The sequence below is a fragment of the Homalodisca vitripennis genome, chromosome 2 (assembly GCF_021130785.1).
Source record: "Homalodisca vitripennis isolate AUS2020 chromosome 2, UT_GWSS_2.1, whole genome shotgun sequence".
Taxonomy (NCBI): domain Eukaryota; kingdom Metazoa; phylum Arthropoda; class Insecta; order Hemiptera; family Cicadellidae; genus Homalodisca; species Homalodisca vitripennis.
Window position 1 is genome coordinate 144,057,335 of NC_060208.1, and position 18,181 is coordinate 144,075,515.

Below are 18,181 nucleotides of genomic sequence, written 5' to 3' on the forward strand. Positions count from 1 at the left end.
AACTTTTTAAAAATTCCTTAGAAAAAGCGGTATTTTAAGGCATTACTTTAACTTTATTTTAGCTCTTTCAATGCAAGTTTTGAGTAGGGACTATAGGAATGAATGATAAAACCCAGCAGATTAAATAACATTTTAGGTTTTATTTTGACAAAATCTTATTATATCAGCTGTCTTACAAAACAAAATTGAGTCTTCTTTGGGTCTTCGTCAGTATGGATAATACACTGTCTGTGTCACCTGGAATTTCCCTGTGAATATTGAGATTGGCTAAGCCATTTAGCTTACTCTTAGACATTGTGTTTCTTAGGTATGTCTTGATTCTCCGAAGAGTGGAAAAGGAGCTCTCTGCTTTGCTCAGTATTCAGTATGAGTAAAGCCTTTTTTCTTGAGGGGGAGGCTACAGCCCCTTTAGCCCCCCCCCCCGTGGTTGCGCGCCTGACTGCAACACATATTTCGTTAAATTCCTAAACGCTGGATGAAACAATGCTGCCCATGAACGCCTCCACCAGTTTCAATATACTGAATACGAATACGTCTCATCTGACATATATATTTACTCTGAATACTTCTAATACTTTTCCAGCTATTAGGTAAATTTTTATTATGTAAATTAGAACACAACGTATCTCATAATAATGTTTGTGATTTTTTAAGAACTTCTTTCGCCTTGCGAATGTTGCTTTTAGCTCCAGTTCACCTTCCTCTTACGTGCAGCATCTTAAATCTGATGCTGTTGCAGACTTGACTCCTGAAATCTAGTCATGCTAGGTTGTTCCACCTTGATTTTGGATCGTTATTGTAGTGCACTCAATTGTGCACCTCGTAAAACAATGAGAATACCTCTTCACCTAGATTGCACTACCTTTTAGTCTGGGTGTCTCTGATGTTGAAACGATGCGGGGGGTTTCGTCTTGAGCTTCGTCGTTCCTCGTTGCCAAATGTTTTTGGATCCTTTCAGACGAACATGACATTATAGAACGAATCCTACTTTGGTCATTACTAGCTATGATGACTTGGTATGGCCCACGATTATTCGCATCATACGATTGCTTTTGATCCTTTCTTTTTTACCAGCTTTATTTTGTAACACAATGTTAATGTAATTGTATGGGTGGTTTCACTTACCTAAACCACAAACTACATATTTGTGGTGGAGTACTATCATCTGCTGGAGACCAGCACGCCACTCGACTAATGGAACGCGGAGAGGCGCGGTCTTCTGAGGTCCTTCTTGGAGGTCTAGGGTATTTTGTGTTCAGCTCCGGGCTCAGCCAGGTCATCGTGAAGATGGGCAATCAGACAATGGGGTGACCGAGGCCGCAATTGCTTGTCATCTGCAAGCCGACAACCTGGACCAACTGTGTCCATCGAATACTGCCCATACCTCCATCACTGACACCCATTGCACTGGTTCGTCAAGGAGCTTCGAGGAGGGCAGGTAGGGCTATATATTCTTGGAGTGTAGATTTACAATAGAACATATTCTATCTTTCTTTTTCAATTCTTAGAGTCTTTGATTTTTATGATTCAAAGGTCTGTTTGTATTTAGTAGTGAAGTTTTGTCTATATGCAGTCCATTGTGGGAGGAGGTAGCGGGTTAACCCTTAGTAATGCCCCAATACGTGATACCTATTTTGAAAATATTGATAAAACTGTAGATACTCTCAGAGTGCATGTTTATCCTGGTCACAAATAAAAGATGGTTAAAGTTTACTTCAGACATATAAAACTTCATCATCGAACTATAACGCCGTGCCAATACAACTATACCCTAAGGCTAGAAGAAAGATTACACCCACAGTCATAAAAACACATGAACAAGAGTTATTATTAGTGAAAAAAATCGTTATAATTGTATGTTTATTTTACTAAACGCAACGAGTACATGAATAATCACATGTTTGTAAATTACTTTTGTAATGAAGCCTTTATTACCAAGTAAACTTTTGAAAATAATTCTCAATTAGACATTTAAGGACTACAGTTCATATAAAATCTGCTAACTGGAGGTAACCAATACAAGAAAATTTGAGAGAATGTCCTCTCGGCATAGAAAGTAACTTTTTTTTTCTTATCTAATCAGGACTGCATGTTGTTTACACATTGTTTTTTCACTGGAAATAAGTTTTAATCATTGTGCATTCATTATTCAGTATCTGCACTGACATAACTTCCGCCTTTAAATAAATCAGGTACAACTTTCATTCAATGTAACAATGTATATACACATGTAAAATATTTGCTTTTAGGAGACATTTCAGCCTGCATCTTTGGCCAGTTGTGCTTATTGTGTTCACTTATGTTTCCGCCTTTGCATTTCATAAACATGAATTTTAGGTTTAGAAAAAGGAATTTTGCTAGAAAATTCTATTTTTTAGTTAAAAACAGCTAAAATATTTCTAAAAGTATCAAATGTTTTTAAAAACGACTATAAATCAAATGAAAGCGAATAACATTTCCTTCATTTTAAGTGGTTAAGTAAGGGGGTTTTTTTAATCAACGACCTAGCCAGGAGAATGGAGTGAAAATAGGTATTATAAAACAATTCTTATATATATGGAAAGTTTCCAGTTTATCCATATAAAGTAATATCTATTTTCACTTAACTTGGTTACTATGTAATATTAAAGATGAAATTTATTAACACTGATAGATTAAATCAATATTTTCATGTCACTTGCATTTACAAAAAAATTGTAAAGGTTCAACATTTTTTACAATTTGTGTGTACTGCACCTTTTGGCTAAACCTCTAATCTAAAATAAAATCAATAATTACTTAACGTGTAGCAAATGTTATTTCATTTCATCTATAATAGTATACTCTTTTTCATATCATATCCCTGTAATCTCTTTGCTGATAGGATTTGTTTTTAATTTTAATGCGTCATACACATGTACGTCAGGGAGGTTAGAACTTAGATTGAATTCATGTAGTTCACAGATACGTGACTAAACTGCAACAACTTACTGTTGTTATTACAGATAGTTAATTTTTAACTACATACAGTTCAAAAATTCAATTGTTAGGCCAACGCTTCTTGAGCAGAAGAATAGAATAATGTCTTAATTGAGAAGATGTTTTCCTTCAAATTTTCTCTACTCCAGCTGTAAGACCTACAGTAACACCTTCAAAACCAGTCTATGCAGAGAATGTATTACATTATATCCACTTAGTGCTTGATATATCTCTTCTGTTCCTCAGCTAAACTCCCAAGTTAATCTGTGATATGAAATTTTTCCCTTTCGTCTAGAGATAAAGATCCAAGATTGGGCTCGGCAAACCTTGAGGTGGTGACACGTGAATGATCAATACTTTTTTTTTCAAAATAGAAAAGATGACGGGTGATTAATCCTGTAGGTCTCCTACGACCGATCTCCTGGGCACTTCGACTGGAATGTTTTTCACCGGTTTTTCAACTACTTCCTCGATCACACATCTGCTCCAACCAGTCGGGGTTCCTTTAGAGACGGCTTCTTCTCAGATCTTATTTTTGTCTCAGTAGATTGGGAATGATCTAATCGACCAGCGCAAGGCCGAGATATTAGTATTTGATCACATCTTTGTTCTCTTGTTTTTTACTCGCTTGTGGGATTCAATATCTTGCCCAGTCTGATTCTTGTTAATATCTTAATACGAATCATGTCCACTGTTCAAATATTGTTTAACTGGAACCTGCCTAGTAGTAGTGATCTAACGTGGTTCGGTCAATACACTTTTGTACTTTTCTGAGCTTAGTCTATAGTAATGACAAAGAGCTTCATATCATGCACAAAAGTGTGTCTCTGAGATAAAAGGTAAGTACTTTCATTTGCAACTTTCATTGTTGCTTTTATAACTTTAATCAAACTAAATGAGATTTAATGTTATACTAACATTTCTATATTGAGTTATACAGAAATACGTTAGAGGTATTCTGTAAAAATATTCTGATTATAAATACTAACTGGAAAATTTCAAAGAGAAGTCGTGTTTATTTGTAACGTGTTACATTATTTTTTACCAATTTAAAGTCAGTATTTTTTCAGGTTATCACTCCCAGCAGTGTTCTTTTACGCGGCCATTTACGTGAGTCTTTGTTTACGTTTGTCGTATATCATTTAAAGTAATTTTCAAGGTTGTAATAATTAATGCTGAACCATTATCGGACGCTTACAGATAATTTATTTTTGAAAAGGCATACTTGCGCAACGTTAACAGTTAATTAAAGATAATTGTCCAGTATGTGGCGTTCTGATTGGACCCTATAGTTAGCGTAACGACAATTTGTGAGAGAACACGCGCACTTCTAACAATCGGTGTTAATAAGTATAAGATAGAGGGTAGTGTAAATTGAGTAAGGCTCGTTAAAGACAACGATAAGAACTCTTGAGATAAGATATATAAGGATGTAGACCTCGCCCATGAAAATAAGGCCGGGGCGTCTGACGCAGGTGAGCCATTAGTCAATTGCAAATTACTCGTTCTTCTGTTATAGAAATATCTGTAGTCTGTACCTAAACTGACTTTATTACTTACCCTCTGAATTTGTGATAATAAAAATGGAACGGAGCTTCAGTTAAAACAGAACCATATAGTTTCGTCAATATATCCCTTAAACACCACACCACGCCTATTTGGTTTCGTTATGTCTATAAAAGTGTTGTGTCTATTAAATTTGCATCCATCTCCTCACAATTCGTTATTCTTAAAAGTCTTAGATGTTAGATCCCAATTCAATTGAGAAATATTCAAAACTACAATTGATTATATCAATAATATTTTAAAACAAAACAACTAAAACTGTAAACAGTATACAAAAGGTTAGAAAACAAAAAATACACACACTTTCTTTCTATGCAAAATCTCAGGTGAGTTTGAAAAATATATTTCTAACTGTACATTTTACGAAATATTACATATGCAGTGCTAGTGCTAAGTCAGTACTATAGTGGATATATAAAAGACAGTTACTATCTAACTTATACGAAACGTGTCAATATTGTTTTAAAATCTATCTTAGTTGTCTTTTGACAGAAGTAGGTTTTTTTTGGACCTGTGTCTGTATGCGTGCATGTGTGTGTGTGTGTGTGTTGGCCATGACAACAAGGCAGACTCAACATTGGTGCCAGAAATGTAATTAACTCGAACCAGAAATGGTCATAAACTAGCAAAGCCGTTGAAATTGCGTATGACGACTCATAATCCAAGCTATTTGGATTCGGATGGTCTTGAAATTATCTGAGTAGCGGAGACCTAAATATTCATCAAACTTCATGTCTATGATAACTCCTACCGCAACTAATGATGACTTTCCATTCTGTGTCCATCCATTCTTTATCAAGTTTTATTTCTAAGCCCAGCCATTCTGATGAGGGTGGTTTTAACCAGAATGGCTCACTATTTAGATTCAATTTATGTCAGAATTGGCTACTCGAGGTTCTAATCCCTACCATGTCGATAAATTTTCAAATTATAGGCTTTGTCAACCCATAGGAACTTTATGTAGCTACGGTCTTTTTCACTTATGCTTATTTTGTAAGAAGGCCTTTTCAATGTTCGAAGCTACTCCTATTTTATTCAGTCTGAAGCGAAGAAGTAACGGAGGAATTTCTTATAATAAATTCAATTTCTTTTCCACACATTGATTGAGAGACGGATATTCTTTCTTGCAAGCCGATCCGTCAATAACAGGTCAGATCTTTGTTGTACCCTTATCTTTGGTCTTTACCTATTTTCAAAACCTCAAGAAATCGGCCTTGTACATCTACAGAGATTTCTTTTCTTACTTCCAACTTCAATAGGATCTTTGATACATAGTGTGTCAAGTTCTCAAAACTTTCTTACGGAAGTGAACTTGAACACTGCGAGCATACTTGATGTAAGTATAGTAGAATTTTCAGACTTATAACCGATTTTGTTCGTTTCAACTATTAGTGCCCAACCGAGGGATGTTTCATCAACAACTAAGCCACATTTCAGATCCTTCTTCTGCCTGGGAAACAATTTGTTGCCTATATAAATACGTGGTATCAAAATGTTGATGTGCCCTTCTTTAAAATAATTGTATTTTATTCCTATTTATTTAAGTTCTTGGGTCCATAGTCCTTCTTTCACGACAAGAAGATAATTACAGATGATTTCTTGGTCCAAACTCTTGATATTACATGAAAGCCCGCCATTTGTATTTCTGAATCTTACCAAATAACAATCATGTTCTTCTATTGAAATCGTCTTTCCTTTGAACAGCGAATGACCCATAGTCACTGCTTCTAAAGAAATCTATTTTTGTTTTTTGGCATTAGATTTTCTTACATTCGTTGATATCCAGTGTCAATTAACGGCCTAATGTTATTATCTTCTTCACCTATAAGAGTGACTCTAAGGGTTTGAAATAGTACTTTGTTGTCGATGTTGTTATGAAGACCTACTTCTTTGCAACCCTGAACTGACTTTTGTTCGACCTTTTTATATTCCTGTGGTTTGTAGCTGCCATCCAACATAGGGCATAAAAGAAGTATATGATGACCATTGCAAACTTTAACTTACATTTCAGAAAAGCTTTACATTGCCTGTGAGGTTGTCCTGTTTTAGAACAAGCAAAACAACCGTGTTTTTCACTCAACATTCTTTTTCTATGAGACAATATTATATTTCTGGCTTTCAAACAGTCTGAACTAGAACGAGAATCCTCACAAAATATACATGTAGGTTTAGGCTAGGAATCAACTTTACAACCAACTAAACCTGTAGCAGTAGATATAGCCTTACTAAAGCTTTCTACAACCTGTTCATTTTTAATCGCACAATTTTTCAGACTTACTTTATCTTTCTTATTATTACATGAAAGATTAGTCTTACTATCATTCTGAAAAAAATGGTATATGAGCTGGTGATGACCTTTCTCTGCTTCTACCTCGAGCCTCAAAATAGGCTAAAATCTCTTCTAATTAGTGTTTTTGTTTTGTTTTTATCGATTTTTCACTATCTACAAATGACCTTATGCGAGAAGATTGTTGTTGGTGCCATTTTCTTAAGGAGAGCTCTGCCAATGCTGATTCTGACGTAGGAAACAGCTTACAGACATGCATGTCACTTGTGACTGCTCACGTTTCTAAAGAACGTAGTTGGGAGTGTAATGGTCATATAAATATTTTAGAGTGAACTTTTTACCAGTAGATTAATATAAAACTAAACTTAGCAATGCTCTTACTTATAATTAAATCAACGATTCTTTTTTACCAAACTTATAAGTGAATTGCTCAATAACCTTATAATAGTTAGGGCCGGGTGGAGGAAATCTATAAACTAGTTCACGGGCTAGAGAATTTTAAACTATCGACTGTATTAAGTAATTACATTTGGTTTCATTGTCAATAGACTTGTTCTCGTGTGTCTTTTTGAATTGAGTCCAAAAAGCTGGTATAATTAACTGCTGTCAAATTTACTAAGGTTTAACTTAGGAATATGGTACAATTGTTTAGAACAAGAAAGGTTTTAATTAAAAACTGATCCATGGTGTGAAATTTTGCCAGGCCTTACTCCCGAGTTAAGGGTGATATGTTACATTTATTCATATCCATCTCGCGTTGTAACTGTCTAAACTCATCATATTCAGATTTAAGAACTTGTTCATCATTACCTGCAGCTCATTAACTCACTTACCTGAGTGTCAATAACAAATAATCTACGAGTATCTGCTTTATCCGACAACTTTTCATAAAATTCTGAAACATCTTGAATCACTTCTGCATTAAACTGATCTTCCCTTTCATTGTAACAGCGCGTGAATCCTCTTCATTGTATTCTTTCTCTTTTTAGTTAACCTTAATTGTGTTTGGTTTTTCTCCACAATGGATGCCAAATATTCTGTAATGGGAATTTATATTGACAAGGGATCTATCAAATTTCAACTTAAAAAGAAAATGGAATTAAAGCAGCACAATTAGCAATTACTGAACTCGTTTTTAATGGAATCAAACACAATAAAAATACTATTTGAAATCACTCACTTTATAAAACAATACAAGAGCCAGATACTTACCAGCTAAGTGTTTATATTTTTTAACTATTGGTTTGAGAGTAAATACTACTAACAGGAATCCACTGTCAACATGCATCTGTCAAACTTTCAAAACATTATTTACGTTGTATTTACGACACCTGACGAAACGTTCTTTCTTAGCTGGGTCAAATGCACGCATGATGTATCATTAAAGAATTATATTCTTATAAATATGGTAGTGTGGTACACTTTTTCAAATTCGCAATGGAGACAAAATAATTTTTCATAGTTTTATATTTAAGCTTCTATTTTATTTCAGTAAATTTGACTAATTTAAAAGTATTAAGAAAATGAAAGAGATTTGTTGGCTGTTTAGTTTGAAAATAAATAAACAAATAGACTATCATATAGTATACACTACTTGATTTTTGTATTTTGAAACTCTGTCTCTAGACATAATCCCCTCCCTCTTAACAGGCCAAACCACCAAACGTCAATATCCGGCGGAAAGCTCCCCCCCCTCTCGCAGCCTCTTTCACCGTTGGTTGACAGTCTTCCTTTCCACAGGGAGTCTGCCTTCGTTGGCAAGTCTTGTATTCCAGTGAAAAGAAATCTTCTAACATCCATCATGGTAAGTACTCTAGAAGTAAAATATATAATAATTTAAAACTACTATTATTTTATTTCGTTATCAAGAGACTTTTGTTTCAATACGAAACCTACATTTCGTAATTAAACATTGTGGAAACATGGGGTATTGCACCACCGATTGCAATGGTGGTTTCTTTTCAGGACACGATTAGTAAAATATCCTAATTTTTAATTCTTAGAGATTCACACGTAAATACATGTCAATTAAAAGACTAGCAGCATTTAATATGACGATAAAGAACTGTTTCTGGTCAACTTAGTATGTAGGTCATTTCTTGCTGCAATCTTGCATATGCTGAGAACATGACCCTTTGTGTGAAAGGGAAAGATTAAATGGATATTTTATTAGATGGCTGAGAATACGGGAAACATAAGGCCTATTCAATTAAGTATACCCCTTTTTGTAGATAAGTTTGTTTTGTATATTCAATTTTAGACAAGACCACATTTTTGGTCAAATTGAGGTGGCCTAAATGAAGGCTTCTAAACATATTTTATATCATAAACATAAACAAGCAGTCACTATGAAATCAGGGTATAAAAATTTTTATTAGAAATAGGCTACCCAAACTATCCAAAAATGTATTTAGGCTATCAATGGAAAACTTTATTTATGATTGCAATTATAGTGAATTACAATTTATTATCTAACAATATTGTTCCAAATTAAAAGTAAAATCCTATTTACTAATTGATTAATGGCTGCAAGTACAATGATGATGTTTAGTTTAGATAATCGTAAATAAGATGATTGGATTGTGGTGGGGACTGCTTATACTTCAGCAACTGTGTGAAATTTATGCAAGAACCTGAGTTGGGAGAATATGTACATACCTCCTGATTAGTAGGTAGAATTTTGTGTAAGAATTTCCGTTTTTCATGATTTTGGCTAGATTTTGCCTTCTTAGTGAAGTTTATTTATTTATTGTTTTCCTTTGTTGTTTTGGTTCCATTTGCTATTGCACAACTTACTTTGATCTTGTATTGTGGCCGAGGCCTTGGTTGGTCTGTGAATGAGTGCTTCTCACATACGTTCTGGTCTACAGATTGCACAGGTTAAAACAAAGAAAGTGATGTTATGATATTGCGGTCACTTCTGAACATCGACTCAACTGCATTTACGCTGAAAAAAAAAAAAATGATAAAGTTTTGTGTCCGACTATAAATTGTGTGTAAACAGGCGCAAGAGCTCTTGTGAGCGCTGCCACAACTAGCGTCGGACAATTGTTTGCAAGAGCTGGAGATCAAGTGTCAGCTATTAAAATTCAATTATAAGCATTGCCGAGACAGCAGCTGTGTGTGAACAGACTTCATATTAACTCTTGGAAAAAAAAGCGATGCAACTGTAGTAAGTGCTTGCGACAGTTCTCTTGAGTTAAATCGTTTATATTGTTCACATTATACGAGAGTATAAATTCTCTCGCAACTTTACTTAACAGTTTCAATGCAGTTTATGTTGTCGCTAGTCTACATACGGCCAATGGAATCAACCATGCATGTAATTTTTCATCAGAGCGGGATTTGTTGGACGATGGCTAGAAATTCTGTATTTACCTGAATGACTTCCCCGCACACGTGATGATCAGTTGGCCGATTTGAACTTTAAAACTAAATAGTTCAACGTGTATAAAGAGTCTTATGCCATGTTGTTTCATAGTCCATGACTATAATCTAACGAACACGTTATAATGAACCACAGCCTTTTGAGCGCTTATTTACTTTGTAGTTGTTTTGTTGTGATGGGATAGCCTATTTCTTTTCCTGCATTATCATTCAGGTTAATACAAAATATTTAGAAGCCAGCAATTTATAACATTAATTGTGCCTGTTTTTTCGGTTCAATTGTAAAAGGTACTGTTCTGTGCATACTTATTCTACAGATTGCAAACTAACTGAATTTCTGGTAACTTTCTAGTAAATAACTTTCTGATAAATTCTTCATGTATGGGCCGTCAGTGGAATATATCTATATTTATTGAAAGCTATGTAATTTTCGTGGGACTCAAACCAGGGCTACTGACAACGATGAGAATCTGTAAAAGCGTGCATTATGCATAAATTTTGAACTCCGGGAAACATGCGTGTTTATGCGTTATCTTTGTTTTCCATATTGGATACATGTATTCTCCAAACATCACAGAGAGGAAAGTTATAGGTATACACATTATGTCCACTCATCGAAAGACACGGAGATAAAAACTAAGGGTAAATCTTAAGCTCAGCGACTACCGCTCCAATCGCCTTGATTTTTTGCATACTAACACAGGTTAACGTAATTTCACCGAAAACAATATCCTGATTATCGCCGTAGCCGTTTACTCCCCCCCCCAAAAAAATGTGTCGGCAAAATAAAATTAAAAAAAACCTGACTGACATTGCATTTATTCGTTTTTTTTTGGTCTTATTAGTTCGTAGGGCACTAGTCCAACTACTTCTAGTATACGAGTTTATACTTCTAGTATAAACTCGTCTTATCTTATCAGTGATAAACGCGCGCCGGTTACCTTTTGCTTGTAATGGAACCTGCGTTAGTTCTGTCTGAGTTTTGTGTGTGTAAGCAGTCATGGCGTGATCTGGGCTTGGACTTTGCAAGCTCGAGTAAATTTTTTTTCTAAAAGAGCAAGCAGCGCAAAGTGCTGCGCAGCGGGCAAGCATCACGTGATCTGAGTTTCGAATACGCAAGCTAGGGTCTTTTTAGCGTGTGACAAGAACCATTGCACGCCATGTCAATAACTTCACTAATTATTCCTTGTCCATGTGGGTTTGTTTGTTTACGTCTGGCGGTCAATCGAAGCCGTCCAGTAGGTCATGTGACCCGCCCGGCCAATCGAAAACTTTCCTGTTTGTCACGTGACTACTGTCAACTCATCAAAACGACCATGGTCGGCCATTGTTTTTAGTTTGATAGTCGAAAATCTCGTTATTTATGTGTTTTGTATTGCCAACATTTTACTGCCGAAAAACTGTTTTTATATGTTAGCGATAATCGGGACTATTGTTTTCAGTGAAATTACGTTAACCTGTGTTAGTATGCAAAAAATCACGGCGATTGGAGCGGTAGTCGCTGAGCTTAAGATTTACCAAACTAAGAGCTCAAAATATTTGATAGCGTTAAATTGTCACCAAATTTCTCGCATTTTTCTAGCGGCAAAAGTTTGTGAATCATCCCATTTCTTGCAAATACATCTGGTTACGATAATCCATTACCATTTCACTCAGCGTAAGGGTTAAATACAGTATTATTTGGCTTCAAAATAGGCTAGAGAATCTGAAAGTTTAGACCGGGAAAACTGGGAATTTGAAAAGAGGTTTTGGGTGGCTACCCTGTGTGAAGTTGAGATGGATTGGCAAAATACGAGTTTTGCGTTATTAACTTATTACTATCGTCCTCCTGAACAAAACAATATAAGATTTCAATAAGTTAAAATTACAATAATGGAAGTTATTCAAAAGTGAAACTACTTTTCTTGCACGGAGTAATATTTCATTGTTCAATGGACATCACGTGGTCTTGTTATACTTGTAAGTTAAACCTTGTATTGGTTGTTGTCACCAGCCGTCACGTCATCTTTGGATAAGTAAAATAACGATAATGCTAAAATAGGGGAATTTGGGAAAAGTTCGTATCAGTTTTACACTAATGCCTCCGGCCATCAGCACGGTCTACTCTCAAGGTAGTACCTATCATTAAAAATTAAAATTCTAAAATGAACTGGTCACCTGCGGCCATCATTGCTTTATAGGAAATGCAACTTACTTTTAAGGTTTTAAAATTCATTATTTGCCTGATAAAGCTAGTCTCGTTTCCGGTGTGGATAATAATGATTTGAAAATAGTGAATACAAACTAAAAATTACACATGATTACAAAGCAAGCTTTTACTCTGAAAAAATACAATGACCAATTAAAAAGGAATAAAATTAATTTCCTAATACTTTAACTGCTCAAGTAATCCACAATCAAATACATAAACAAATTTAAGACTAATTAATTATATTAAAGCTAACCGAACATCGTGCCCTGTGTATGTAATGGACGTCATCGAAGAGGCAATACAAGGTACTGCACGAGACAATCAATGTAACTAAGCGGTTCTGACCACAGAACACTCAGTTAAGCTATCGGGAGTATATAATGAGAAGCACAGTAAACAAATATAAACCCAAGTTTGCTTTTACATTTATGTTATTTATGATTTCCACACCCTAAAACCATATATAATTTTGTTCCAGAGGATGAGCAGAATACGTAAACGTTGAAATTTTGATTGGCTCTTCCGGTCGTTAACCCCACTGATTCCATATCTTTTACTAACCATTGGTACATTTAAGTGGCTAAAGAGAAATTTGATTTCCTTTTCACAACCTTTATTAATTTTTGTATATTCATTTTTGTATGTTTCACATCTCCAAATATGATGTTGAGGCTATTGTAAGTCTGACTTCACATGTTTTAATTTTTTAGATAGGCACAATGCTTATAAATGCTTAAATAGGGCTGCAATATAAAAGTGTCTACCATTACAATCGAATCATCGATTTTCATTAGTATCGAATACTCAATATTCATGTATCTTAAAGTACTGAATACAAAATGTTGAGCTACAAAAGTTACATCTTTCAAATAACAATGACTTCTATTATGAAATTCTAAATTTGGTATTATATATTGAAATTGAATTTATTGAAAATTATGTACTATTTTAGTTGGAATCTCCTGATGGCATCAGTACCTGCAGAAATACCATTTCAGATTGGTTATATTTTTGTAGACAGGTTTTTTTTGTTTATTAGATGACAAGTTTGAAAAAGAAGGTTGGCGAACGGGTTGTAGTAGAAGTTGAAGGAAAGATCGGAAAGAGGATATTTAACCGTGAAGACTCATCAAGAGTACATTGGTAATAGGAACGTTGGAAACAAACACTAATATAAATATTTCCATAAGGGAAAGAAGAGGTGGTAGATTCAATTTTGAGATTGCCCTGAAAATAAATATGTAATGCCGATTCACATATCCTATTGTTGTGAAACATGTAAGACTGGGAACAACGATCCTTACAGATTTAAGATAGGCCTATTTTAGCCTAAAAACAAAAGGTTATGACCATTTTACTCTAAATCACAGTACAAATTAAGTCGATCTAACAAATAGAATCTAATTGTGGATCTAACTGGTCACTGGTCTCAGGAGTGACTGCTTTGATAATCATCTTGCAGAATATGTATTGACGAGAAGTAATGATTATTGGTGGTGACCCATTCAAATATTTTTTAAATGCTGTCAGTCATTTTTACCTTATAAAGTAAATGAAAGTACTACGCTGCTCAAATATAGTTTAAGTAAATTTTGTTTAATAAATAAATAGACATAGTTATTTTATGTCAACTGAAACAAATACATTTCTTTTACATATAAAAGTATAGCTTCACTATAATACAATTTTCAAAAGCCTAAAACGTAATTACGTAATTTGTAGTTTGTAATACTACAAATTAATTGAAAGTAAATCATGTGTTTCATATTTGACTTATTTTGGCAAGAACAATGACTAGCGTTCTTTGTGTAACAGGGAGTCAGACACGTTTATCCTTAAAAATAATAAAAGGTAATTAAAGGTATTGTTTTGTTTGTAAAATTTTATACAAATAGTTTTTATTTATTGTTTAATATATTAATTTTTAAGATTTAAAACCAGCAGAAATACTTTTATTTTAATACATATTACGTAATTGGGTTCGACATTTTCTTGTCACCATTTTTTAGATAGTTGTGAATATCAAGGATTTGATAATCATGATTCGAATCTGGTGGCCACATATTATACTGCAGTCTATGTTACAAACAAAACAATGTAACATTTACTTATTTTTTACTATATTCAAGGATAAATTTGTCTTGACTCCTTGTGCCACAAAAAACCAAAGTACATCATCATTGAACTTGAGACCATTAGTAGAAAACCAAACACATGATGTTTACTATAAATTAATTTGGAACAATAATGTTGAACCAAATTATGTTATTGGCTTTTAGATATGTATAATACAGTGAAGCTATATTTTTTTATATATATGTCAAAGAAATGTATATATTTAAGATTATATCAAATAAATAAATTTTATTTGTACTATGTTTTAACAAATTAGTATTTGTTTTCTGAACATAGGATGGGTATATTTGATTCTGCTTCCTAATATTTTTAAGTGCAAAGTCCAATTTTAATTTCTGTTGGACTAAACAACTTTCTTAATGAATTTCTCTGGTATTATGAATATTCCAAAAATTTTGGTTTTAAATAAATGATAAAATTGAATATCATAGATCCTACAGAAACAAACGGTCACTACAAGGTTGTAACTTCATTAGCCTATATAAGATATTACATGATATAATATCATATGATCGAACTCAATTTAAAAATGAGTTTATTCTGCAATGTTTCATTAATATCATGATTACCCATAAGATCAAGGTAAACCAAGATTGAGTTCTTTTTGGACTAAGATGAATGTATACCTAATTTCAAATATCTAGAATGTTCCATGAAGAGTTATCACACAGACAATACTAATGAACGAACAAAGTGAAGCTGTATACACAATGTTAAACAAAATGAATTAATAAAGTGGAACTACATAAAAAAAGGTTAACTGTAAATAAATATGTATTTTTACCATCGTGGGATCAGCTCAGATAAACTGCATATCTTTAAATTGTTTCTACTTCTTTGCTGTTAGAATCAGAGTTATAAAAAGTCAAAAGTGTATCTTCCTAAATATAGCTCTAACATTTTCATTCTTTGTTCTGCAGTACAAGTTTCAATCCTCAAATAATAATAACAAGCAAGTGTCCACATTTTTATGAAGTGAACATTTTTATCATAACGTGGCAGACCACTTCTGATAAAATGATAACCTTAGTAAAAGCTGATACGTTAAATAGCATTTTACTTATCACATTGTTTTCTCTTGCATTGATAGATTACACAATAAAGAAATAGATAGTGTCAGTTTATAACATGAAATACGTAACAGAATTTAACTTCAATAATCACAAAAATATTGAATTATGACATTTTAATATTTTGAACATGACATGTGTTCTTCCAGCACTGTAGAAGCAGACTGAACTGCAGACATGTCAGTGATGACGTGGCTGTGGTGAGGACAGTCTGCTAGTGCCTATGGAAGTACAGTAACTCAGAGCCAGCAAACACTGCCACAGAACCGCTCTCTTGATGTTCTTTTGTGGTCTAGTCACACTGGCTTTTGAACATTATTTTAACTCTTGGACTATCACAATGTCAGTGTGTTAACATGAAATAAATAACAGAATAAGATTTGAAGATTCACAAAAAATATTGAATTTTAACATTTTAATATCTTGAACATAGCTTGTGTTCTTCCAGCACTGCAGAAGCAGACTGAACTGCAGACATGTCAGTGATGATGTGGCTGTGGTGAGGACAGTCTGCTAGTGCCTATGGAAGTACAGAAACTCGGAGCCAGCAAACACTGCCACAGAACCGCTCTCTTGATGTTTGTTTGTGATTTAGTTACACTGGCTTTGGTACATCATTGAACATCTTTTAGTATCAGACGTTTATATGTGGTACCATTCATATTTTACTGTTACACCTAAGCTTTTTATCCTTCCACCCAGAAAGCCAAATTTCCTCAGGAAACCTTGATTTCCTCTGGTCCCCTAGATCTATATAATATTACCTAAATTTCAAACATGTTATTAATGTTTTGAAATCACATAAAAATCGTTCTTTAAATAAAAATATACCATTTTAGTAATTAATTGTTAAAAGTAGGTTAGAAATTTGAAACTTGTGCTGATCTTTTTTTCACAAAGTTTTAAGGCACTCATTATGCCTAGTATCATTATCATTACCAACACAACAAATTGTATTGGAATGATGTTACTCAGATAAGTGAAAATTTAACTGTAGCCAGCTAATCTTTTGAGATGTCCTCCACAAAGCTGTGTAGTGTAATCCAATGTTGGCAAAGGTCTTTTGTAGATTGTAGGATTGTCGATATGTCAGTCACAGGTGATATAAAAGTCTATAATATTACTTGTGTATATTCTTGAAACATACACATGATCTACATTGAAAAACAGTAATATAACTGCAATGTTAAATAAGACTTTAAACAATATAAAAGTCAAATTTAAACAAAAACATAACTGCAATGTTAAATAGAACTAAAATATACAATCATGCAGCTGACCGTTCCTTAAGGTGCTTGCAGTTGATGTAGTGGCCTATTTTAATGAAAATTGTGTCTTTATGAACAAATATTCATAAAAAATTGTTTAATATGAATATATATTAATTATGATGCCATTTAAAACATTCTGCAAATCATCAGACATAAGTACTGTTTGCACAATTCAAAACGTCTGCAAAAAATCGAATGTTTGCAATGAAAAGGATTTTTTTTCCTTCCTGAGGGGAAAGGACAATTTGTCCCTAAAAGGACCTTTGCGCCTCCCTTACTTTAATTTTGTGCCCTCAAAGTCCAAGGCTTTTGCAAAAACCAATCAGATTTAAGGACTCCTGTTCTCTAATGTCCTTGGGGCTGAGGAGATATGCTCCCAGATATCTTTTCCGAGTTTCTACGATGGCAGGACAATCTAACAAAATGTGCTCCGCTGACTCCTCCTCCTCTCCAGAGTCTAAATTCGTTACTCTGGCTAAGGCCTACCTTCATAAGGTGCTTCCTTAGAGGGCCATGTCCTGTAAACATTCCTAATATCAGTTATCAGTCTTATATCCTCCTTATTCTGGTCTAGGAGAGCTGTCCACCCTTTAACGTATAAGGAGAGATAAACAATTTGGATAGTCTTAATCCTGAGACTCTACTTGAATTATTGTGTCTTGTCCTCTTTTCCCAATCTTTAACCAGAGCTTTAATGTTGGAGAAGGCCATCCCACAACCTGGTTCAGGCCCCACCATTGTGGATTCCGCTCGCTTTTTGGCAAGGATGTCTGCTTTTTCGTTCCCATGAATACCTTCATGACCCGGTACCCAACCGAGTGTTACTCTGTAATTCATTGCCAGCTCAGCTAGAGCATTCTTGCATTCCCAGACTTTAATGAAACAAACAGGTATCAAGTGCCTTCAGTGCAACCTGACTATCAGAAAGTATTAGGTATGTTAATTTATTTGTCCTCATTTGTATGAGTCTTCTGGAACATAAGTCTATTGCTACGACCTCCGCCTGAAAAACCGTGGCATGTCTTCCTAGGGGCACAGCCATGTCAACTCCAGGTCCATGTATTCCGTATCCTGCCCTAGAGTCAAGGCGTGAACCATCAGTGTAAAACTTCAGGACTCCTTTTGTAGGGTAGGCCTCCTTTTTAATCCATTTCTCCCTACTTCCGATAGAGACCATATATGGTTTGTCAAAGGAGTATTTCTTAACCATTGCGTCTGACACTGGTTAGCATTTCAGCTTCAGGAAATTTTTGCAATATTTTCATGTGGCCTTCTAAGGACGTAGCATTTATTACCTTTATTCCTAGAAGCTTCA

The 18,181-nt window shown here is 34.3% G+C and overlaps 1 protein-coding gene across 1 annotated transcript in view; it reads left to right on the plus strand.

The window, feature by feature from the left end:
• Positions 1-4,821: 4,821 nt before the first annotated feature.
• Positions 4,822-18,181, plus strand: part of LOC124354836 (translation elongation factor 2) — a 51,195-nt gene continuing 37,835 nt past the window's right edge. The window contains exons 1-2 of the mRNA XM_046805587.1: positions 4,822-4,850; positions 8,462-8,615. Coding sequence (XP_046661543.1) covers positions 4,837-4,850; positions 8,462-8,615 — 168 coding nt within the window. The 5' untranslated portion in view covers positions 4,822-4,836. The remainder of the gene's footprint in view (positions 4,851-8,461; positions 8,616-18,181) is intronic.